At 40.1% G+C, this 26,392-nt stretch overlaps 1 protein-coding gene across 4 annotated transcripts in view; it reads right to left on the reverse strand.

The window, feature by feature from the left end:
• LOC102835002 (opioid-binding protein/cell adhesion molecule-like) overlaps window positions 1-26,392 on the reverse strand; it is a 2,270,024-nt gene that overhangs the window by 13,124 nt on the left and 2,230,508 nt on the right. For 2 of the 4 annotated variants that reach the window (XM_006871004.1, XM_006871001.1), the window contains 3 exons: window positions 21,646-21,783; window positions 21,112-21,232; window positions 20,516-20,667 (listed from right to left, as the gene is read on the reverse strand). In XM_006871004.1, coding sequence (XP_006871066.1) covers window positions 20,516-20,667; window positions 21,112-21,232; window positions 21,646-21,783 — 411 coding nt within the window. Of the gene's footprint in view, window positions 1-19,656; window positions 19,684-20,515; window positions 20,668-21,111; window positions 21,233-21,645; window positions 21,784-26,392 lie in introns of all 4 variants that reach the window. The other 2 variants (XM_006871002.1, XM_006871003.1) reach the window with 2 other exon arrangements.

A 26,392-nucleotide genomic window follows, 5' to 3' on the forward strand; every position in this document is an offset into this window, starting at 1 on the left:
GATCCATCGGACATCAGCAATGATATCTCTTGTTCCACAGCCTCTTCTGAATCCAATTTGAAACTCTAGAAGTTCTCTGTCAATGTATGATTGTAACCATTTCTGTATAACCTTGAGCAAAACTTTACCCTCTTGAGATATCAAAGAGATTGTCCGATGGTTTCTGCATTCTCTTGGGTTACCTCTCTTTGGAATGGGCATAAATATTGATCTCTTCCAATCAGTCGGCCAGATAGTTGTCTTCCAAATTTCTTGGCAGAGATGAGTGAGTGCCTCTTGTGCTGCCTCACTTGATTAGGATGATAATAATAATATACACATTGTGTTTATTTTATAGCAAGCATAATTCTAAATGGTAAACATATATTCCACCACTCATCTGTCAGTTTGTCATACTGTGGTGGCTTGTGAGTTGCTGTGATTCTGAAAGCTATACCATGGGTATTTTAAATAACAGCAGGATCACCCATGGTGCACAAGTTTCAGATGAGCAGTAGGAAGGCGTGACAAACTACTTCCGAATATTTAGTCACTGAAACCTTATGAGTAGCAGAGAAACACTGTCAGATATAGTGCCAGAAAATGAGCCTCTCACATTGGAAGGTACTAAAAATGTGATTGGGAAAGAGCTGCCTCCTCAAAGTAAAGTTGACTGTGATGACACAAATGGAGTCCTTCTTTTGCTGATGGGGCACAACTCAAAATGAAGAGAAACAGCTGTAAACATCCATTAATAATTGGAACATGAAATGTGTGAAGTATGAATTTAGGAAAATTGGAAGTTGTAAAAAATGAAATGAAATGCATAAACATTGATATCTTAGGCATTAGTGAGCTGAAAGGGACTGGTATTGGCCATTTTGAATCTGACAACCACATGTTCTAGTATGCCGGGAATGACAAATAGAAGAGGAATGGTGTTACATTCATCATCAAAAAGAACATATCCAGATCAGTCATGAGGTACAAAGCTGTCTGTGATAGGATAATATACCTGCACCTACAGGTAAGATCAGTTAATACCAGTTTTATGCACCAACCATTAAAGCCAGTGAGGATGAAATAGAATTCTACCAACTTCTTCAATCTGAAATTGATCAAACATGCAATCAAGATACATTGATCATTACTGGTGATTGGAATGCAAAGGTTGGAAACAAAGAGGAAGGACTAGTAGTTGAAAATATGGCCTTGGTGATAGAAATGATGCTGGAAATCTCATGATAGAATTCTGCAAAACCAATGATTTGTTCATTTCAAATACCTTCCTTAGACAGCATGAGAGACAATTATACACATGGACCTCACCAGATGTAATACACAGAACTCAAATTGACTACATATGTGTGAAGAGATGGTGGAAAAGCTCCATATTATCAGTCAAAACAAGGCCAGGGGAAAGATTGTGGAACACACTATGAATTGCGTATATGCAAATTCAGAGTAAAGCTGAAGAAAATTAAAAGAAGTCCATGAGAGCCAAAATATGACCTTGAATATATCCCACCTGAATTTAGAGATCATCTGAAGAACAGATTTAATACATTAGCCACTAAAGACCAAAGACCAGAAGAATTGTGGGATGACATCAAGAACATCATACATGAAGAACGCATAAAGTCATTAAGACAAGAAAGAAGGAAAAGGTCAAGATGGATGTCAGAAGAGACACTGACACTTGCTCTCCAGTGTAGAGATGCTAAAGTAAATGGAAGAACTGAGTAGGTACAAGAGCTTGGAACAGAAAATTTCAAAGGTCAGCTCGAGAAGACAAAGTCAAATATTACAACAAAATGTGCAAAGATCTGGAGTCAGAAAACAAAAAGGGAAGAACACACTCAGCATTTCTCAAGCTGGGGGGGAACTCAAGAAAAAAAATTCAAGCCTCGACTTTCATTATTGAAGAATTCTATGGGTAAATTATTGAATCATGCAGAAAGCATCAAAAGAAGAAAAGGAATACACAGTCAATGTACCAAAAGGAAATGACTGATGTTCAGTCTTTCAAGAGGTAGCATATGATTCAAGAGCCAGTGATACTGAAGGAAGAAATCCAAGGTGCATTGAAGGAATTGGCAAAGAACAAGGCACCAGGAATTGATGGAATACAAATTGAAATCTTTCAAGAAAGTGAGGCAGCATTGGAGGCACTCACGGATCTATGCCAAGAAATTTGGAAGACAACTATCTGGCCGACTGATTGGAAGAGATCCGTATTTATGCCCATTCCAAAGAGAGGTAACCCAACGGATTATGGAAATCATCCGGCAGTGTCTTTGATATCCCATGTGAGTAAAGTTTTACTAAAGGTAAATGACTGAAAGCATACATTGACAGAGAACTTCCAGAGGTTCAAGTCGGTTTTGGTTTCAGAAGAGGACATGGAACAAGGGATATCATTGCTGATGTCTGATGGATCTTGGCTGAAAGCAGAGAACACCAGAAAGATGTTTACCTGTGCTTTATTGATTATGCAAAAGCTTTTGATTGTGTGGATCATGGCAAGCTATGGACAATATTGTGAAGTATGAGTATTCCTGAACACTTACTTGTGCTCATGAGGAATCTGTACCTGGATCAAGAGGGAGTTGTTCGAACAGAATATAGGAATACTGAATGATGGTTTAAAATTAAGTAAGGTCTGTGAGAGGGTTATATTCTTTCACCATACATATTCAACCTGTATAATGAGCAAATAACCAGAGAAGTTGGGTTATATGAAGCAAAACATGGCATCAGGATTGGAGGAAGACTCATTAACAACCTGCAATATGCAGATGATACAACCTTGCTTGCTGAAAGTGAAGAGGACTTTTAAAGTATTTACCGATGAAGATCAAAGAGCACAGCCTTCGGTATGGATTGCATCTCAATATAAAGAAAACAAAAATCCTCACCACTGGACCAATAAACAACATTCTTATCAATGGAGAAAAGACTGAAGTTGTCAAGGACTTCATTCTTCTTGGATAAACAATCAACACTCATGGAAGCAGCAGCCAAGAAATCAAACGATTTGCATTAGGCAAATCTGATGCACAAGACCTTTTTAAAGTATTGAAGAGCAAAGATGTCAGCTTGAGGACTAAGGTGCACCTGACTCAAGTCATGGTATTTTCAGTAACCTTATATACATGTGAAAGCTGGACAGTAAATAAGGAAGACCGTAGGAGAATTGATGCTTTTGAGTTATGGAGTTGGAGGAGAATATTGAAAGTGCCATGGGGCTGCCAAAAGAACAAACATATCTGTGTTGTAGAAGAAGTGCAGATAGAGTGGTCCTTGGAAGCCAGGATGGCCAACGTTTGTCTATCATACTTTGAACATATTGTCAGGAGGGACCAGTCACTGAAGAAGGATATCATGTTTGATAAGGTGGAGGGTCAGAGAAACAGAGGGAGACCTCCAATGAGATGGGTTGGCAAAGTGGCAGCATCAGTGGGCTCAAGCGTGGCAACAATTGTGAGGTTAGCCCAGGACTGGGCAATGTTTCATTTTGCTGTGCATAGGGTTGAGTTGGTACTGACTTGTTGGCACCTAACAACAATAACAACAATCATATATTACCTCATCTAATTTTCACATCAACCTTATGAGCTTTATATTATCACGTCTATTTTGTGTGTTGAGACTGAGGAACATAGCAGGTAAATAGCACAAATATGGATCTCTTCCAATATGTTGGCCAGGTAGCTCTCTTCCAGATTTCTTGGCATAGAGTTGTGAGTGCCTCCAGTGCTGCTTCAGTTTGTTTAAAGATTCCAATTTATATTTCAGCAATTCTTAGAGTCTTGTTTTTGCCAATGCCTTCAGTGCATCTGGACTTCTTCTTTCAGTATTACTGGTTCTTGGTCATATCCTACCTCTTGAAATGATTGAACTTTGACCATTTCTTTTTGGTTCAGTGCCTCTGCATACTCCTTCCATCTTATTTTGATGCTTTCTGCATCATGATATTTTTTCCCAAGTTGTTGTTTTTAAGTGCTGCCGAGTTGGTTCCAACTCATAACAACCCTGTATAGGGTTTCCCAAGGAGCTCGGATAGCATAGTGGTTACGAATTGGGCTGCTAACCTCAAGGTTGGTGGATCGAACCTACCAGCTGTTCTGTGGGAGAAAGATGAGGCTTTCTGTTCCCGTAAAGATTTGCAGCCTTGGAAACCCTGTGCAGGGTCACTGTGAGTCTGAAGCGACTCCAAGGGTACTTAACAACAATAGGGTTTCCCAGGAGAGGCTAGTGCCTGAACTGCCAACTTTGTGATTCAAACTGACCTTATAGTCTAGCACATTAACCCACTGAGCCACACCAGGACTCCCTTTTGCCCTCAGAATCCTTCAATATTTCAAGTGGAAGCTTGCATTTTTTTCCCTTAAGTTCTTTAGTTGAGAAATACTGAGCATGTTCCTTCCTTTTGATTTTCTAACTGCAGATGTTTGCACATTTCATTATATAATATTTGACTGTGACTTCTTGAGTTGACCTTTGAAATTTTTGTTGAGCTTTTTAACTTCCTCATTTCTTCCGTTTGCTTTTGCATCTCTATGCTGGAGAGCATGATTCAGAGTCTCTTCTGACATCCATTTTGGTCTTTTCCTTCTTTCAAGTCTTCTTAATGACCTTTATGGTTTTCCTGTAGGGTATTTTTGATGTCATCCCACAGTTCTTCTGGTCTTTGGTGACTACTGTCAAATTCATTAAATCTGTTCTTGAGATCATCTCCAAATTCAGGTGGGAAATGTTCAAGGTCATATTTGGGCTCTCTTTGACTTGTTTTCATTTTCTTCATCATCAGCCTGAACTTCCATATGCACAATTGATAGTCTGTTCCACAGTTGGTCTTTTTTTGGCTGATGATATGGACTTTTCTACTGTCTCCAGAGATGTAGTCAATATGTATTCATCTGCCAAGGTCCTTTTATGTTGTTTTAAAAGTATTTTCAGTGAAAAGTCTTTGGTCTTGAAAAATTCTATCATGTGATTTCCAGCATGGTTTCTATCACCAAGGTCATAGTTTTCAAGACTGACCCTTTCCTTTTGTCTTATGATTTTGACAGCTCTTTGTGTCTTAGCAGGAGCTCTGGTGGTTTCTTGAGTAAAGCACTTGGTTGCCAATAGAAAGATGGGCAGTTCAAATCTGTCATCTATACCACTAGAAAAAGATGTTGCAATCTGATTTCATAAAGATGTATGGCCATGTTCACCTTCTGAATCAGTTCTGTCTTGTTCTAAAGGATCACTATGAGTCAGGATCCACTTGTCACAGTGGGTTTGGGCTTGGGTTTTGGTTTCTCCTGTTACCATTCTAAGACACTTCATTCTCAAAAACCATATCTGGTGGACAGCCAGAGAACCTTCCCAAGTTAGTACAAAGCCTCCACTACTCAGAATTTCTGCCCACCATCTCCCCTTTGGTCAGCAAAAGGACATCACAATTCCTATACTGCTCAAGGGCCACTGTTTTAGTCCCATTTTCTACGTGCAGCTTTCGGGAGTTTTATTCTTTAGCAGGTGTGATGAGCACCTGCTTTTATAATATCAGATGATAAGGCAATTTGCTGCCAAAGTGCCTTGGTCAATCAGTCTATGAAAAATGGTTGAGCTATTCTAGCCAGGGAGTTAATTTAATACACTGTGATATAGATTAAAACTAGCATGGATTTTCTTGTTCAGATCCTGTGCACATTTGAGATTTGGCAAATGAGCCAAAAAAACATCTAAAAACAAAGCGTTTGCTCTCTTGACTATAATCAATTTTGCTTTCTCTGGGACTGCACACTGCTTGCTTTCCACTGGTTTTGTTTATGACCCTATGTGCTGTGGCTTGCAAACAAAGGTGGTGGAGGAACCCATCAAAATACAGTGTGTGTGTGTGTATATATATGCTTTATATATATATATATATTACAACAGTACAGTGGGAATTGTACTAGAAGACTCTGAGGCTTTGCCTGGAGCAAGAAGAAAGTGACTTCCTTGGCCCCCTCTCTAGGTTGGAGGAGTGTGAAACCAAGACCACTAACCATAAACTGAACATTTAGTTGTGCCTTTATAACAATTCTGATTTGAATGGAAATTAGGAAAGTGATGCTGTGAAGAACTGTGTGGACTTTGTACTTAGATACTACTACTTGTCATTTCTATAAACAAGTGCAGTGAAACAAATGACCATTTTACTTTTTCTTTGGAGGTGGGGGATAGAAATGGCTACAAAGGTAGTTCATGTATCAAATACAGAATCCAGGATTTAGAAGTGTAAGACTGACTTCCAACTACATATCCACTTACAAAAAACTGATACTCAAATGCATCTGAATAAAAGACAAATTTGAAGAGATGTGGGGTTGAAAGAAAGACTGGAGAGCAGGGTTGTTCTGTTTCTCTTAGGAACACAGATAGAGCAACCATTAGCTAGGGACCAATGTGACATCTTCTATGCACTCCTGCCCCTGTGGTCCTTGCTGCCCTGTCTTTGAGGGCCTAAAGATCCTTTCCTTGTACTAAACTCAGAGACCACAATTAAGATGTAAGTAATCATAGCAACTTTGAAATCACCCAATTTTAGTTTAAATCCTGCTCTGCAGCCTACCAGCTGCATGATCTTAGACAAGATACTTTGTTTTCTCAGTGGAAATAAGAATAATAATACCATCTTTTCACAGGCGTATTTGGAACTTTAGATGAGATAACCTATGCACTGTGATTACCATAGTGCCCAGAACAAAGTAGTCATGTGATCATAGTGGTTGCTATGGATTTTCAGTTTCCCTCTCCTTGACTCCCATTTCTTAGTTGAGGCTAATTTTGACTTAGTTTTCAAATACAAGCAGATCAGAGTTATGAAGGAGATCGCTCCTAATTGTGTGTTAAAGTCTAAGTGAAATCTGTAGGTGAAAAGGAACAGGTGCATATGATTCTCATTTAGCAAAGGTTCAAAGTCTTCAATGATTTAAAAGCTGCGAATTCAGCAAACAAAGGTGATTGTGATAAAAAAAAAAAAATGTGTTGTGAGTAGAGGTTGGTTCAATCTATTCAAAGTGAAGTCAGGTTTACACAACATTAATGAATAAATAGAAGCTGGCCTTAGCCTGTACACATACTTTGACCCCAGAGGCAGGTTTTGGTATGTTGGAGAGAGGAGGTGTGATAGTCTAAAGTTCATTTGTTTGCTTCTGAGAAGGGTCATTGGCCATGAGGAACAGGAAGGATGTAGGACACTAAGTAGGTCATTTTGGTTAAGTACCATCAAGGCGAGTTCTGACTCATTGTGACCCTGTACAGGGTTTCCAGTTGCTTGAGCAGTTGCATTGTGGTTCAAACTGACTTTTTAGTCTTGTACATTAGCCCACAGTGCCACACCAGGACTCAATAAGTAGGGGATTAGAGAGTGACAAAGCTAAGCTCCAGATACAAGGTCTAATGGCAAAAGGAGTCTTTCTGCAAAGGAAAAAAGCCTTCCAGCTACACGTATGGTAGTCACAGATGTTTGATGGGTTTCTGCTAAGTCCTGGGGTGGCACTGTAGGCTAAGCACTTGGCTGCAAGGTCAGTTTGAATCACAAGTTTGGCAGTTTAAAGTCATCAGCTACTCCTCAGAGCTACTCCTTAGATATTCTATATAGAGTTGCTATGAGTCAGAACCAACTCAACAGCACTTAACAAAAACCATGTAACTGGCTGTGTTTCTGGAGAGAATGATGGGCTATATATAGTCTCTATGTTCAAAGAGCTAATGCTCTAGTACCAACCTACTACCATCAAATTGATTCTGACTCATAGTGACCCTTCAGGACAGTGATATTTTCATCTGTCCCCCATGGAGCAGCTAGTGGGTTCCTGCTATTACCTTTTCTTTTAGCAGCCCAATGCTTAATCCACAAAGCCACCAGGTCTCCTTTACTACAGTACAGAACCAACATTTTCTTCTGTCCTAGTCACTTCAGTTGGAGTCCTAGTATGCGCTGCAGGTTAATGTGCTGACTGCAAGGTTGGTTTGAACTGCAAGGTCAGCAGTTGAAGTTCACTAGCCACTCCTCAAAAACCCTATATAGGGTGGCTATGAATCAAAACCAACACAAAGGCACTTAACAAAAACAGTCACTGTACTTGAAGCACTTGACTACAAACCACAAGGTTGGAAGTTTAAAATGACCTGTTGCTCCTTGGGAGAGAAATGAGGCTTTCTGCTCCTCTAAAGATTAACCGCCTCTGAAACCCTATACAGGGTCACTATGAGTCATCACCAACTTGAGGGCACTAAAAACAGTTTCTGTAATTAAATCAATCAATTTGTCTCAGATTCTGAGAAGGAATTTTAGTGGAATAAGTAACCCATCATCCCTTTCATCTCAAGAATGTCCTGCCTTTTGGATAGTCTTAAATCAGGAATGCCCTGACTTTGGATAGATTGAATTTAAGAGTCAAACAGAACTGAGTTTGGATTCTGCTTCTGCTGTTCACTAGCAGTGTGACTTTGGATAAACTGTCAACTTTTCTTAAAGAGTTTCTTGATCTGTCAAATCAGGGGAGGCTGAGAGTTGCTTTGAGGATTAGTCGAGGTGGTGTGTAAAATCAGAGTGGATCCAAACAGTTAACTAAATATCAGGTGACTTAGAAACAGGTTAATAATTGGTGGTCCCTAAAATAGACCTTTTATAGGGATCCTGTTTTAAATAAAGACACCCTCTGAAATACCAGGTGCCCCAAATTAATTGTCAGATACCAGCTGAAGAGCCAACTTGGCTACTGAGCAAGTGAATCAATCCCCTCAAGGAAAGATCTGGATGGCTGCTTCACATAGATAAACCCTATTTAAGGAAGGCCCGTCATTCTAAGGGAGCTTATTCAGAATCCTAATTCTTTCTCTGGGCAAGTGCCACGTTGAACCCAAAACACTCCCATTGCTTAAAATAAATAAGAATGCTTATTGCACATACCAGGCTTGATCAAATATTTTTCAGGGGCAACATGAAAATGAGGACAGGTAACCATGCATTTTCTCCTTATTCCAGTCTGTCCCCCTTCACCACTGTCAATGCTAAAAATTAATTACCTCCTTCATGCCTGAAGTTGAGGATCTTTGATAGTAAAAGTTAAAGTGATGATTGGGGATGATGACAGCAGTAACAACAAAATACCTTGGGGACAGATGTGCAGAGAAAAACAAGCTAGTCTTCAGCATATAGAAGGAAGAGATATAAATGATTGAAATACATGTCAGAAACGATCAAATGGCATAAAGGTCAAACTGTACGTGTACTGCAGACCAGAGGGAGGATTATATGGCCAAACACAAAGCTCAACAATAAGAAAGCAAATAATACTTATTTTTTAAAAATACATGAATATTAAATCCACTTTTGAGAGACTATTGTGGTAAATGAATTGTACTAACCACTAGATTTTTCACATGCAGAATTTGAAGACTTAAAATATATTAGGCTAGGCCTCAAAAAATAAGCACTGGAAACTTTAAACCTAGTGTTCCTGGACCCACAAGTTTTCAGCAGCAATCAGAGGTGACTGAGCATCCTCTTGAGGGACAGGCATAGAGACCCACAATACACAAACTTAACACAAAGCTCTGAGAAACATATATAAGCTAGCTGATAAGATCCTGCCTCAGAGATCTTGAAGCTTAAACGCAGACTATACATTATAAGTGATCAAGGGACTGGAATGTGCTGCTGTTTTCCCTTTCCAAATTTGTAATGAAAATATGGCATAGTTCTTCAGCAACAGTAGCTTGTAAAATGGCAGGTGGTAGGGCATTAAAAAACAAAACCAAAAAAGAACCCACAGGCAAAGTGAACTTGGTGATAGCACAGTGAGATCAATGAAATATCTGAAGTCTAAGAAGATACAGTTTTGTTCTGAAATTTGAGTAGATTTTATAAGTATGATTATGAACTGTGTGACCTTCCTAATGAGCAACCAAAAGGATAATGATGTTCTTGGTGATTAAAAGAGGAGCAAGGAAATCTAATTAGAGGATGTGTGTGTAACCCTGTTGGTGAAACATAAACCTATTTTCAGCAGTGCTGGCTGATGAATGCACATCACTCCCCTTCAAAGGAAACTATCTCTCCATTCTCTGTAATTAACTGTGGCAAACATGGCACTGCGATGGTTTACAAGTAAGATTAGCAAGGCTTTTCAGCACAGTTAAGGCTGTGGGTAAAGAGGCAGGAATGGCAGCCATCTTAGTTTTGTTCTTTTCAACCCCCCCTGCTTTGTGCTTACCATAAAAACAAAACTGCTTAAAAAGTTAATATCAGAAGTTAATTCAAATCCATCAGCTCATCACAAACCAGAAACAGATGAGACTTTAGTCTTTGCTGAACCATAGGATCTAGTGACTGTGCTGACATCAGCACACCCTGAATACTCAGTGTTAAACTCTAAATGCTTAGGCTTACAACCAGATATCAGTGATTCAGGCAGATGCAGATGAGGTGGATGGCAGTGACAAGGAGCCTCATCAGGAATGAAATGTGAAATGTCTGCATAATTTTTCTAATATGTTGACATTCTGTAGGTTGGATAAAATACAAATGATTATGTTGCTGTCATCAGCCAAAAGCAATGGAGGTTTTCTCTGACTCATTCTCCTTCACCTGGATTTAAACTGTGTAGTTAGAAAATAAAAATCAACTACATTATTTGCAGGAAACGGACAAATGTGTGCAACTTTTGATGCCTCTGCAAGAAGAAATTTTGTGAAGAACTTTTTCCTAAATAGTGAATCAGAATGGTTGATAATAGTTTTCCCTCACAAGAAAGACCCAGAGGAAAAAAATAATAAACTTAAATTTCAAGTTAGAATGGGGACATTTAGGAGGCTAGAATGCAAGGGAAAGAGCTATTTGGATTCCCTGAGGGACAGGACTACAAATCCTTTTGAATACTTGTTTTTTCTTTGCTTAGTGAGGAGTTTCAAACTATATAGAGGCTAAAACTGATGCCCCCATTGACTGGGAAATATATGTATTAACGCAACAAACATTTACTGGGCAACAACCATCACAAGATACAGTGCTCTGTCTTCCAAGGGCAGAGAGAAATAGGAGGGTAAGTCAAAAGTATTGCTACTAGGGTGCAAGTTTTACGCATAAGAGTTTTTTCCAAACAAAATGTGTTTAAATAGGACTCTGAAGTCAGCTCTGGTAGCGTAGTAGTTACGAATCAGGCTGCTAACCTCAGGGTCAGCAGTTCGAAACTACCAGCTGTTCTGCAGGAGAAAGATGAGGCTTTCTGCTCCCATAAAGATTTACAGCCTTGGAAATGCTGTGCAGGGTCACTATGAGTTGGAACCGACTGCATGGCACATATAACAACTGCAGTCAGTGGCTGCCTGCAGACAAGTTCTCTAAGTAATATACTTGTCTTAATGTCATTAGGGTGCCTTCAAAACAAGATCTAATCAGCACAGTGGCTTCCAAGGAGATCAGCTGGGCCAGAGAAATCAAGCCCAGGTGGTTATGGTGACTGGTGACTGTTTTGGGGATAATCTTGATGGATTTTCTCAAAGGATGCAGAATGATCACTGGGACTTAGTAGGTAAAAGAAAAAGACCAGGAAAGTTGCACAAAGGAATTTTCTTTTCCCCCATCACCACTATAACCTGCACATGCCAAAGGATGTCATTGCTGTTGTTAAGTGTGGACAAGTCTTTTCTGACTCATAATGACCCGTGTAGAAAGGTTTCGAAGAAGAAGCCCATGGGTTTGAACTGCTAACCTTGTGGTTAGTAGCCCAGTGCTTACCCTACAGTGTCACAGCAAGAGTCAAAGATTATTCTGTGAGAATTTTGTTCGGGAACCTTACCCCAAATACTGTACAGCCGTGTCTTGCCCATTCAGATTTCTTGTTTCCAAAGATCAAAGAACTTTTAAAAAGGACATGATTTGGGTTATCTTTGATGCCCAAACTGCTTTTTTGACATGATATAAATTGAAATGTACAGAATTCTTCCAAGAAAGGTTGAAGAGATGGAAACACCACTTTCAGAAGTGTATATAGATCTAGCTGCAGGATATGTCAAGAAACAGCAACTTGACATTTTCATATTTTTGTTTAATGAAGTTTCTGGTGTGGAGCTGTAGGAATAAGCACTGGACTACTAACTGCAAGGCTGGTGGTTCAAACCCACCAGCTGCTCCTTGGACACCCTATAACAGTGATTTTATACTTTTTGATTTACCCTCATACAAACAAAATACAAATCAAAGTGTAAGTGACCATGGTAGCCCAAAACATGAAGTGTTTACTTCTACAGAGGACTTTGAATATGTTTTACATCAAAGTAGGGCTTTGAAGGGTAAGAGTGGTGAAATGAATTACTTTATTTTTTGTTTGTTTTGTTGTTGTTTTTTGCCTTGTTTTTATGGAAGAACAGCTTGTAATATTTTTTTTTTTTTCTTTCCTTAAACCTTCAAGTAACTTGGAGACGGGTAGAATTGTGCCTAAGTTGTTTACTACCATAAAGGTTTTAATTGCACAGGTGATTCCTAGTGTTGCTTTACATTTCCTGGGTAAGCTGTAAAACAGCTTGATGGTTTGATTCACTTTCACCCAGAAGTCCTGGTGTGGCGCTGTAGGATTAAGTACTAGACTGCAAGGTCAGTGTGAACTGTAAGGTTGTTGTTCAAATCTACCAGCCGGTCCTCGGAAATTGTACACAGGATCCCTATGAGTCAGAACGGACTCAATGGCACTTAACAACACCAACAATCTGTACTGTGATTGGTTTATCTTACTCACCTTAACTGGATTAATCGATTCACTAATCAAAAAGAGCAGTGTGTAAAAATTCCCAGTGGTGGTGGTGGTGGTTATGTGTTGTGGAGTCAGTTCTGATGCATACTGACCTTGGATTCATACAAAGATCAGCATGAGTAAAAGCATAAATGTGGACTAGGATCCCATGTCTATGGAAAGGAGGTATAATCTGGTGAGTGCCAGAAGGCAACTGTGGATTTTGAAGCTATGAAGGTAGACTGATCACAGAATGAAAAAAAAAAAACCCTTCTATGCCATCCTTCCTGACAGATGGTTTCAGAAGGGTTGGGACTAATTCCATTGTAGATTTTCAAAGGGCCACTTGAGTCTACTGTGGCAAACAAAACCGGAGAGGAAGACTGCTTGACAAGGAAACTAGGTAAAAGATTCCTAATTGTCCAAGTGACAAACATGCCACAACGTCAGTGAAAATGGTAAGTGAGGAATACAGAGAAGTCAATGACTGTGTTGATAGGATTCAGATTAATGAATATATGGAGGCAACGGGGACACCCTAGTAAGCATGTGTGTATGCAAAGATGAGGTTTGCAGGAGAGGTGCCTGGGAAGTAATGATTAAGTGTGAGCTTCCTGTGGAATACTCTGGAGAGAGGGTTTGTAGCTCAGAATTCAGGAGAGCACTTAGACACAGAGTTGGTTGCTATCACCAACTCTTTGGAGGTGATCACTGTCAGTATGATAAGTTTCACCTGGAGAGAGTGATTGAAAAGTACATTCTCTGGAGAGTCTGATTAAATTAGCATGTGGTAAAGCCCACAGATTGGCAAGTTTTAGGCACTCAAAATGAGTCAAACACAGGCTAAGAAATAATGCTCTATAAGGTGCTTGAAGACACAGAAGATCCCTTCTTACACTTGTCATTCTATCCCTGAGCTGATGTATTGGGCAGGTGTTGGCTAGAAACAAATGGAAAAAGAAACACAAAGGGAAAGTCTCCCATAGTTTATATCACAGAAACTAGAACTGGGGTAATAGGGGTCAAAGTTGGTGGAAAGACTATCTGGTCTGGGACTGAGAGGAATATCAGAGAATATAGGCTGTGGTAGAGGAAGATGTGAATAGATTTAGAGGAGTGGAGTCCTTGAATACCAGCTTTCCTTTCTTTTTTGATTTACCCTTAAACAAACAAAAAGAGACCTGGAGCTGAAGGGAAATAAAGATGTGGAATGGTGGATAGACCACTGGATGTTTTCAGAGAATCCTTGCATCCCTGTGTCTACTTCTCCCTTCTCACATAAAGATACCTTGGAAATACATGGTTTTGCTGTTGTTATAAGTGCCGTAGAGATAGTTCCAACTCAGAGTGAACCTGCATAGGGTTACTGAGGAGTGGCTGGTGGGTTTGAACTCCCAACCTTGTGTTTAACAGCCCAGTGCTTATCCTATAGGGCCACACCAGGACTCCACATGATGGAGAGAAGGCTCAAGTTAGCCGTGTGTTGGGGAGGGGCTGTACGGTAGAGGCTTTGAGTGGTTTGTTCTGTAATCCAGTGATTGTACTTGGTGGAGATGAGGGGAGTTGTGTGTGTCAGTTAGAAGAGTCTGACATAAAGAGCCAGGCAGACATATATGTTTATTCCAAATGAGTGGCATGTAGCAGAAGATACAGATTCAGTCCTCCTGGTTTCCAAGAACTGCTGAACATTGTTGTGGTCACAGCTGTTCTAAGGGGGCTAAGGCACTATTTGTGGTGGAAAATCCAGAGTTCAGATGTCTGTTTAACCTGAGTGCTTTGTGTCTGCAGTGTCAACATGCCTGTGAATTGTCCTTATTCCTGATGTAACTCTTAACGTAACCAATTTGTGTCGCTGTAATTTCACAAATAAAATGTGAAAAATCTGTTTTTCTCTCTCTATAGCGTTCTCTCTTGTTTCTGTCTTTCTGGCTTTGTTTGCATTCTTGGTCCCTCTCCCCCTCCAGTTTCAGTAATCCAGGAGTTTATATGCCTCATTAAGCGCATCATACTCTCTGCAGCGCTGGGATGTCATCAAGTCCAGAATCTTTCCTCTTTGCACTTTAAGGACAGGGAAATGGGCCTCTTCCTTATGCCCGGAGGAGACAATGTGGGTTGGCAAGTTGATAGAAAGTGAATGGCTTCATGAGAGGCAGAACTATGGCCAGTAGTCTGAGCCAGGGGCTGTCTTCTGAGGCAGCCATTCTGCTGCACACAGGACTGGAAGGGCTTCAAGGTGCCAGGGCACCAGGTGGGTTTCCAACGACTGCTTTCATTCAATTACATGTATTTATAGAAAGACTTTCTTAGGTGATTTTAAGGCACTTGACACCATTTCCAAAGTTAAAGACTATAGTCTGCTATTCTGTACCCTGTTTTGCAAATTCAAAACAGAGACTTTGGAAACTGGAGGTAAGCTGAATGTCAGCGTGTTCCGTTTTTACATTTTAGAGACACCTGGGAAGTAAAGAGAGTCATATCTTTCTCATAGTTGGTTGGGGACTAAAGTCTCAGTCCTAGAACAGGCCTCCTCTCTATGTTATGCTGTCTGCCCAGTGCCTATAGTCAGAGGTGCTAAGGAAACAGGCAACCTAAAATGGCACTCAGCCTAGAGGACCTCACTTGTCTTTGTGGCTTTGTGAGGTGTGACGGTTTTGAGAGGAGACATCAGGTATACTGAGCATCTCATCTCATAAACCAGCTACTGATGACTGATCTTTACTGATCACCCACCTATGTTTTCTCTCATTTTTCTAACCATTTCCTGTTCCAACCCACTCATAAATTCTTTGTCTTCCAATCTTAGGAAGTCTTTTTTGAAATTTCTTTGATCCCATTTTTCTTTGTTCTTTGCATGTAGGTGTGGAAATACTTGAAAGTAATATGTGTTAGAGGTATATTGTGTGCACATGTTGGGATAGGTTCACAGGCAATACCAAAAGTTTCTTTGAAAAACAAAGCTACAATCTATGAATATGTGCATGTGTGCGTGCTTGGAAAGCATGAGTATTTGGATGGTAAAATAAAACGTGGCCTTTGAAAAACAGAAGGCTGAAGATGTTGGTCTGAGAAATAGGTACAAGGAGAATAATTGTTAAATAAGTGTTTCTATCAGGTCATTCATCAATGTCTGTGATAACAGTTAAGAATATTGAGTTGAATTAAAATGTTGTGTTGCAACGGTAGCAAAAAGATCAGGCTGTGGGACCCAAGTGCATAAGTTCAAATGCAACCTCCAGCATTTATATGTCACTTCGAATAATCTGCCAGCCCTCTCAATTTCCTCAATTTCCTGGGATGATTACAGTACTTATGTCTTAGATTTGTTAAATGAAATAACCCAGGTAAAATACTTGGTTTGTTATGTGCCATCAAGTTATTTCTGTCTCATAGTGACCCTGTATAGACTTTGTGAGAGTGGTTAGTGGGTTTGAACTGTTGTCCTTGCAGTCACTAGTCCAGTGTTTATCCTACAGTGCCACACCTAGATCCAGCATTTTCTCTAGTATTCTGTAAATGGTAAGTGATTGGTTATAATTAGTCATATTTGGGCTCCTAGTGTGGCACTGTAGGATAAGCACTGGACTATGAACCACGGGTTGGTGGTTCAAATCCACCCGCCACTCCTTGGAAACCCAGTACAGGGTTGCTATGAGTTGAAACTGATTTGATGGCACATAATAACAACAAGAAAACAAGAACACTGAGGACTAAGGAACTTTCATGGACAGCAGGAAAGGGTTTATTGTCTGTGTAATAACACTCTTAACTGTGGCCAGGATTATTTTGCTGAAACTATAGGAGCTCTGGTAGCGTAGTGGTTACAAATCAGGCTGCTAATCTCACGGTCAGCAGTTCGAAACTACCAGCTGTTCCACAAGAGAAAGATGAGGCTTTTTGCTCCCGTAAAGATTTACAGCCTCAGACACCCTGTATACAGGGTCGCTATGAGTCAGAACTGACTTCATGGCACATAACAACAACATTGCCATTTGGTAAAAGTCGTAGAGGAATATCCAAATGCTCACTGATAAACAAGCCAGGCCCAATGGAACTCACTTTCTTAATGCCATACAACAGACTATCAATAAAGCTTGGCCTTGGAAAGGCTTGGAAATTCACAGCCCCTGCTCTCTCTGTAACATTGTCATTCCTGACAACAGCTGAACCTTCCAATAGAAGGTTCCTGACCAGCTACTGCATGTGGATACCTGTGCTAGATTCCTACATTTATGAGGCTTACAGGCTTTAGTGGGAGAAAGTGTCATTGGAAATAGAGTGTAAAGTTTATAGAAACAAGGGGTCAGCTGTATTCTTATCGCTTGGTTCTGAGTATGCACTTAATGTCAATTTGCTGAATGAATGTCAGGTTAAGTTCAACCAACTTTGAGTGCAACCAAGTCAGAGAGCGGGCACAAAAGATGTACAATCAGGAGCTGATCTAGTTGGTGGGTGGGGCAGAGAAGAGAAAGACAGTAGATATCAACTGGGGGAAGTGAGATTGGGTAAGTGACAGGGATTGGTAGTTGCTATAGCAAGAGAGCACATGTGACTGGTAGAATGAAAACAGAAATCCACTGAGCAATCATTCTAGCAGTGTGTCAGTAATTATGTTGTTGTTAAGTACCGTCTAGTCAGGTCCAACTCATAGTGACCCTGTATAGGGTTTCCAAGGATCAGCTGGTGGGTGTGAACTGTCAACTTTGTGGTTTGCAGTCCAGTGCTGATCCTACAGTGTCACACTTGTAAGTGCTGTCAAGTCAGTTCCAACCCATAGCAACTCTGTATAGGATTTCCTAGGAGCAGCTGGTGAGCTTGAGCTACCAACCTTGCGGTTCAAACCAATGCAGTCTAGCGCATTGTTGTTGTTGTTATGTGCCACGGAGTTGGTTCCGACTCATAGCTACCCTGCACAGGGTTTCAGAGGCTGTAAATTGTTATGGGAGCAGAAAGCCTCATCTTTCTGCCATGGAACATCTGGTAAGTTTCAAACTGCTGACCATGAGATTAGCAGCCCAATTCATAACCACTATGCTACCGGAGTTCCTTTGTTGTTGTTAGGTGCCATCAAGTCAGTTCTGACCCATAGTGACCCTGTATAGGGTTTCCAAGGAGCAGCTGGTGAGCTTGAACCGCTGACCTTGCAGTTCAAATGGCTTTGCAGTCTGGCGCATTAACCCACAGCGCCACACCAGGACTCCACCGGAGTGCCTTAAGACTCCATAATTCCATGGATAGTTTTCACTTTGTTATACCTGTTTGTGGAATATTATCATGCCTATTTAATAATGATATTCTTAAAACAACAGGCCAGGGAATATTATTCTAAGTTTAGTTGAATAAACCATGGCCTATATTCTTTGTGTTTTGTCAAATTATACATATAAATGTAGCTTTTATGGGACTCTTTATATAGATATAAGTAGCTAGTGGGTTTGAAGCTGAGTACTTCAAACTCTGATCTACCTGAGCTTCTTAAGCTGAGAAAGATGTTAATATCTAATTATGTACATGATGAATTTGAAGCTCAGCAAGGTTAAGTGACTTGCCTAAGCCTACATAGCAGATATGTAACTAGGTTATGAGTTTATGTGACAATCTACATTTTCTCTTGTCTGTAACACACATCTTCCTGTAGTTAATGGCCGGGAGGACAAGAACTCACGGTGTCTGGATTGCAAACTGAGACTCTTTCTATTGTTAATACTCATGATTTGGAGTCCTGGTGTGGTGCTGTAGGGTAAGCACTGGACTACTAACTGCAAAGTCAGTGGTTCAAAGCCATCAACCAGTCCTCAGAAACCCTGTACAGGGTAGCACTGAGTGAAAAGTGACTTGACAGAACTTAACAGCAAGCAATCACACTAATAGAAGGGTGATGGCAGGATCAGTGGCAAGGTGACACCCCTTCTCACACATTTCCTCAATAAGAGCTGGACATTCATGTGGAAAAATGAAAGCATGGAAAGTGATCTAAGGTTGTTTTGAACCCAGAACTGTGAAAGCAAATGCCAGGTCTAGAAAACTCAAATGTGACCACGTTCCAAGTGACTGAGGTTGACACTGTAGAAAAGCAGGACTGGGAGATTTCCAAGTGTGAAAGCAAGCTGGCACCAGCTACTGCGTCACCTAAATGTATGAATAAGCATGTGCATGTATGTACATATAGGCATGTATGTATATATGTGTGTGTGTGTGTGTGTCGCTCTGTGTATCCTCTTGGTAAACACTCCAAAACCTGATGAAAGGAACCAATTCTCATCTCATCCAGTGCCTTTCATTAACTGTGGATTCTGAGAGTTACTCAAACTGTATACCCCTCCTTTGACTTGTCTGTATAATAGGGTTAATCTAACCCCAATGAGATTAGTAACTAAGGCACTAAATGGTGCCTCAAGATCAGTGAATGTGTGGCAAGTGGTAGATATTGCTATTATGAATACTGCTTCAAAGAACTTCAATTTTAAGATAAACTTTTCAGAATCATCCTGTAAGTACTATTTGCCTTGGGTAAAAAGAATAACACACCATACTAGAGTGACATCCCCAAGGAGACAATCAGCTAACAATCCATTTGATCTCTGGCCTAAGTTCCTTTTAATGCTGCTATATGCAGAAAGAGCAGAATGCTCATTCCTTTAAAGTGACCAAGTGAAAGTTTATTGTTTGGGAAGTACAGACCTCTCCTGCCTTGAAACCTATTATATTTCATTTGTGTACATGTCAAAACCATAATATTCTACATGCTTTTTACTTAAATGGTACAAACCTAACCATCAGAACGTGCTCCTCTAAGGAGAATTAAGTCAGGGAGGTGGAACAGGCAAGCCCGTCTTTCAAATACACTTCAATTCAAACTCATAGACATTCAGGCAGGCAGAGGAAGGAAGGAACATGCTGTACCCACCTGCCAATGCTGATGAGGGGCTTATTTCTAAGACACACACAGCACAATGCACACACAATGCAGAGAGGAAACAAAAAACATAGATCACACATTTCAGATGGTTGGTGGACAAAGTTCAGTCCATGCTGAAAGCTCGATCAGTATCTTAAGTGATCATGGAAAATGGATACCTCTGTATCATTTTTGTACTCCTCAGACATTTCCCTCCAACCAAATCTCAGGAAATAAACAGATAACACACATAAAAATATCACAGTCAGCTGCCCTTGGTGTGAAATGTTGCACAAGCAGATGGGTACAGCCCTGGGAATGGAGTGAGTGGACAATAAGGGCATCTATGAAGGCTAGTCATGGCTCTAAACACCTCTTCATCCATATAGGAGGGAGAGCTCCAATTCTTAGATGCTCCAATTGTGGAGACAATAGCAATCTTGAGGAGAGCTTTGACTTGTGCTCCATTTATTCCAATTCATGTGAACATGGTGTGAAGATCACAAAGCAGCAGATGACTTTGTTCAAAAATATAAATATAACCCCTACTATTATACTCTTAATATAAAATGTATCTTAAAATTCTGTCCAATGTCTTTCATGAGATTTTATGCAGTTGAACTATCTCAGGGCTCTCTCTTCTTCATGGCAAATGTCATTAAACTATGTCAGAATATGGTTTACTTCTTTAGTAAGTGGCAAACTTGCCTTTCATAAACCAGAAGATACCATGTCACATGCTGTGTTAAATGACAGGGAGTGAGGCATTGTTGATGGGCATAGGCTAAGCTGATCATGTCTTCCTCACTCGGTCCTTTAAGCTCCCCCATTTGGCTGAGCCCACTGCATCCAGGCTTCCTGCACTCACCATACAATGAGATGCTGGCATTGGTGTTCCCAAGCTTGTTTGTGGCTACACATGTGTAGTTCCCATAATCCTTTTCTGAAACATTGAAGAAAGTCAGAGTGGATATTCGGCCTTTGTTCTCAATCCTCACTCCATCCGGGCCAGTGGCTAACCTGTAATCAAACATGGTATTGCTCTTCTGGTTTTATAAAGCCGACTAAAACAACAAAAAGGGGACTGAGAGAGCTCATGATAAATGAATCACACAAGAAAGTCCTCCTTCTCAAAAAACCCATTTTCTCTAATCCAGTTTCTAACTCAAACCTTAAATATCACAGTCTCTGTGAGGAGGAAAAAGGGAAGTCAGATATGCTCAAAAGGCTAAATTTACTGACTTATCTACAACTAGTCTTGAATTTGGAAACAAAGTAAATTTATTTTGCCCACTTCAATTTTTTGTTATTTTTCTGTTACTAAAAAGAGATTCTGTTTCAATGAAGGCTATATACTGCATTTTGATTTTGCCATCTTTTCCCCTTTATTTTGTCATCCCTTTTCATATGAAGACTGACCATTTATGTCTACTCAAAGCTGGTCTAGTTCCATTTCCAAGGTACCTGGTATCCTCCTTGAACCACTGAAATTCAGCCATGGGCACTGCTGAGGCTTCACAGCTCAAGATGCCCTTCTGACCAACTGACACACCAGTATTCTTGGCTTTGGAGATATAGGGAGGATCTATGGAAAACAGTAAACAAACAGGAAAGGTATAGCATGAGCTACATTTAGGTGTCTGTGATAGGAATGGACTCCTTGTCCCTCCTAGTTAAATAGTCATTTAATTTAGAAAAAAACTTCTCAGTTGGAAATATTGCATTAACCATAGTATTATCTCCAAGTTTTAAAAACAATTAAAAGTTAATAATTCCCATTGTTGTTCTTAAGTGCCGTGGAGTTGGTACCTACTCTTACCAACTGTGAGCATAGGGTTTCTGAGGAGTGGCTGGTGCTTTTAAACCGATGACCTTGAGGTCTAGCGCTTGTTTTTCTGTTGGTAGCAATTTAGGCCTTTCAGCAAATGACTTTACCATCATCAGCTTTATCCCTATACCCTTATTCCTCTGCAACTCCCTGACAGTGGGTGAACTCACAGTTTACAGTGATTTTTACTTTCCGCACATCGGGTGCAGCGACGTCATTCAAGGCGCTGCATTCATACTCCCCAGACTGGTCACGTTTGATGTCAGAGATCTCCAGGTACTCATCTTCACTCACAAAGCCCTGGCCTTCTAAGAAGACAAAAACAGACAAAAATAATCAAGAAATTGTAGAACTAGCGACAGGGACATATTCTTATCTACAGCTTTTGAAGATGGAATAGGAAAAGCCATGCAAATGTAGCCTGAATTTAAATAAAAGCTACAAGACATCATCTTGTCTAAAGGACCTGACATTTGAAGAAATAATTCTCTGCTTGTGTCCTGGCTCAATGTATTTTGTGACCAAGTCACTTTAACTTGTGTAGGCCATTCAGTAGGAAGGAAATACCATTTTTTCTTACATGAATATTATTAAGATTATCAGAGAGTACATGAGAAGCACGAGCACTTGTGGTATTTTTTAAAAGATTTAATAAAAGGTGGGAATGACGTTAGCATATATTAGCATGTTGTTAAGTGCTGTCCAGTCTTCAGTTGGTTCTGACTCATACTGACCCTGTAGGGTTTCTGAGGAGCTACTGTTGAGTTTGAACTTGTGATTCAAACTGACCTTGCTGTCCAGTTTGCTCATCCACACCAGGATGCCATATGTTAGCATGGGCAATATGTAAATCCTTTAGTATGTAGTAGACACATGCATAAATCCATTTTAACGCTCTAAGAATTTGGGGTGTCCCACCTAGGATCTTTGTCCTTAGAGGTACTGTTGAGCCTTGAGTCTTTAAGAAACTGGTTTCTAAAACTCATCTTTGAGTCAAATCAGGGTTGAAATAAACTAATAAGGCCAACTTGCCTTAGGTATTGTGCTCTTTCAAAAAATTCAGTTTGGAGAAACAAGACTCCCAAGGACACACTAGAACTGTGAATTGGGGTAAGTCAGTAATTATTTTAATTGTTCTTCAAGACACACTGTATGCAATCCTTCTAACCACGAATTTTGTATCATTCATCTTTCTGCTCTTTTTTTCCCTAGCAGTGTCTTTAGAGGCTTGTTCATCTGCACTAGTCAGGATGTTGAGAGTCCTGGTGTAGGATAAGCACTGGACTGCAAGGTCGGCAACTCAAACTCACCAGCCACACCTCAGAAACCCTATACAGGGTCACTAGAGTCAGAACCAACTCAAGAGTACTTAAAAACAGTTAAAATGTTACCCTGATATGGAAATTGTATTTATTACTGGCTTAATATGAACTTTATTTTAACAATATAAATTGCTTGTAGAATCAGAGTACATTAAATCCTTTAATACAAAAAAGTGGGTTTGATTTCAAAGTGTATTTAAAGTGTGTGGGTTGGATGAGGGAAAAACCACTTTTTGACTATTCTGCTTGTTGTTGAATAAACATTTGCCAGAATAAATTAGAAGTCGTGGTGTGGTGTTGTAGGATATGCACTGAACTGCTGCTAACCACAGTTCAACCCACCAGCTGCTCCTCAGATACCCTATACAGGGTCGCTATGAGTTGGGAACAGACTCAGCAGCACTTAACAACAACAACAAAATAAAATAGACGTGATAACCCCACTCGATAGAGCCAAGGATATTATAACAACTTTATGGTTTTAATGTCTGCCTTTTTGTCACATTCTGGAGACTTCATTTTAAGTTGTTGCTAAGAGCTGTCAAGTTAGTTCCAACCCATAGCGACATTGTATAGGGTTTCTGAGGAGTGGCTGGTGATGAGCTTGAATCACCAACGTCGTGGTTCAAACCGATCTTGCAGTCTAGATCATTAGCCCATAGTGCCACACCAGGACTCCTAGGCACTTGTGAAACTTGTAATTCATACTCCAAAATTTCTGGGACAGCAGTATTGGATTTTAGTCACTGTCACAAGTAACACTCTGACCGATCCATACTCCTTTTCTCATTTCTGTGGTTACTGCAAAGAGAACGAAACAGACCCCTGATCTTGAAACACAGATGTTCTGATTTCCCTCAATGTAGGAGCAGACAACCTCCCACATCTTTATTCTATGGAGTGGGTGATATGTTTGAACCATCAACCTTACATTAGCAGCTAAACACCGAACCCACAACACTAGGGCTCCCAGGCACCTGTAATTTTCAACCAACACTAAAGTCAAGAAAGAGGGGGGCGGGGAATTGTATTTCTTATAGACCTGATGCTACTGGATTCCTTTTGTACTCAAGGCCTAAAGGACAAATTAGTTCACAGGACAATAAAAACTCATTATGATTTAACATACAAAGCATTTTCTGATCCAATGGGTTCTTCTTATCCAACCAAGCTTTGGTCCATGACTGATGTGGAACAGAAAAGGAAAGTGTTTGTGAGGGGACAGATTTATTTCAAGAAGTCTGACAAAGATAAACATGGTCTCAGTTATTGAAACTGTAAAAGTCTCTGAGTCATGCAAATGGTTAATCTGCTCTACAGCTAACCAAATGGGTGGTTGAGTCCAGCCAAAGACATTTTTTTAAAAGAGCCTCGTGATATATTTCTGAAAAGTCAGTCATTGATCCCTGCTATCGAGCACAGTTGTACTCTAACTAAATGAGCTCATCATTATTTAGAGTCAATTCAGTGTCAACTGTGTTTTGTTGTTGTTGTTGTTGTGCTTTAATTGTTAACCAACATAGATATTTGCAGTGAATAAACAACAATAAAAGCCCATACATCAAAATGACTCTCCAGTCTTACCTTCCCTCTTCTGCAAATAAATGAATATGTCAGGATTGTGAGTTTGGCTTTCTACAACTAAGGCTTCATTATTGCTTCGAAATGTTCTATAGATTATCTATGGCAGTAATTAAATCCAATTTCATTTAATCAAACAAATCTGCTACCTGCTGGGGTCTGGCAGGAAGTTTGGGGAAATCACTGCCCCCCTTTCCTTGGAGAGAATAACAAGGTCCCAGATCCTGCTGGTGGTATAGACCAGCCAGATCCTTCAAAAGTCCTGATAGCATGAATGACAGTCCAGTTACAAGCTGCTGACAGTTCACAAAGGGAAGGGCCCATTTCACAAAGGAGAGGACAGTATGCTGGGAAGGTGAGTAATTCCCACCTAATTCTGAACATTCAAATGAGTAGGACAAATCATGGACACAGAGCATGGTCGTCCTCAGGAGTATAGAGATTTATCTTCTCTAGTTGTAATGTTATTTTTAAGGGACCTTTATGTGACAGCAAAAAAAGGGAGGAAGGAAGTATGCATTTCATGCAAAATAGGAATCATTATGATAATACTAACTCATTAAGTGAGAAAAATGAATTTTGTCAAGTTTCTGTTATAAGGTTGTGCTTCTTAGATTTGCATATAAATTCCTTGAGCGCCTTTAAAAATACAGATCCTGTTTCAGTAGGTTCTGGGTAGGGTCTGAGACTATATTTCTAAGTGGTCAGGTGATGCTGATAATGTTGGTCCACAGACCATATTTTAAGGAGTGATGCTCTGAGCAACCAGACAAGTACTGCTTATTTGCTTACTCTTATGCATAAAAAGCTCTGATAGCGTAGCGGTTAGGAATCAGGCTGCGAACCTCAGGGTCAGCTGTTCAAAACTACCAGCTGCTCTGTGGGAGACAGGTGAGGCTTTCTGCTCCCATAAAGATTTACAGCCTTGGAAACCCTGTACAGGATTGCTATGAGTTGGGAACCGACTCCACGGCACATAACAACAACAATGCATAATAATCTAGGTATACAAAATTGTTGATTAGTGTACAAAATTTACCAAGTGACAATGTCAGATTACCCAATAAGCAAGGTAAACACAGGCATACTTGTGCTCACTTACTAATCTGTAGTGAATTCACAGTTTTCCACCAGAGCAAAGATTCTGCTGCTAGCTGTGGCTCTATCCCAACCTTCTTACAGAATGAAAGTCTCCTTTCAAATTTATAGCCTCTGGTGGTGGTGAGTCATGTGCCATGGAGTTCGTTCTGACTCATAGTGACCCTGTGTAGGGTTTCTGAGGTTATAAATGTTCACAGGAGCAGAAAGCCTCATCTTTCTCCCGTGGAAAGGCTGGTAGTTTAAAACTGCTGACCATGCGAGTAATAGCCCGACTTGTAACCACTATGCTACCAAAACTCCTTTTATAGTCTCTGGCAGGGATGAAATACCCAGTAAGCAAGATAAGCATTTACTAGACTGTATTGAAGAATTTCACATGAGTTTTACTGTGGTAAAAAACAAAACAAAACGTGAAATTATTCACTTCAGATTAATAAGTAAACACAAGTAAGCCTGCGCTTACCTTGTTTCTTAGGTAATCTACCCCTGTGAGTGCACTTCTGGTATGGTGCTGGGGGTTAATGTGGTGGACTGCAAAATTTGTTTGAACCACAAGGTAGGCGGGTCAAGCTCACCAGCTGATCCTCAGAAACCTAATATAGGATCACCATGGGTTGGACTTGACTCAATGGCACTTAACAACAACAAAAACAACCCCTGTGAGTGCTTATCATACTGAGATCTGTATAGCCTGCATTTTCAAAGCCAGGATAGCTTTAAGATATAAGGACAATAGAATACACTGAGGCTTATCGTTAAAAACCTTAATGCAAACTTTTCCATCGTCTCTTTATGATCTAACTGAAAGCATGCATCCTCCATAAACACAGGTTTATTTGATACAAAATGAGTATGTTGTTGTTAGAGGCCATTCGTTAGTTGTTAAGTCCATTCCAACCTATAACTACCCTAT

The sequence above is a fragment of the Chrysochloris asiatica genome, unplaced genomic scaffold (assembly GCF_000296735.1).
Source record: "Chrysochloris asiatica unplaced genomic scaffold, ChrAsi1.0 scaffold00158, whole genome shotgun sequence".
Taxonomy (NCBI): Eukaryota; Metazoa; Chordata; class Mammalia; order Afrosoricida; family Chrysochloridae; genus Chrysochloris; species Chrysochloris asiatica.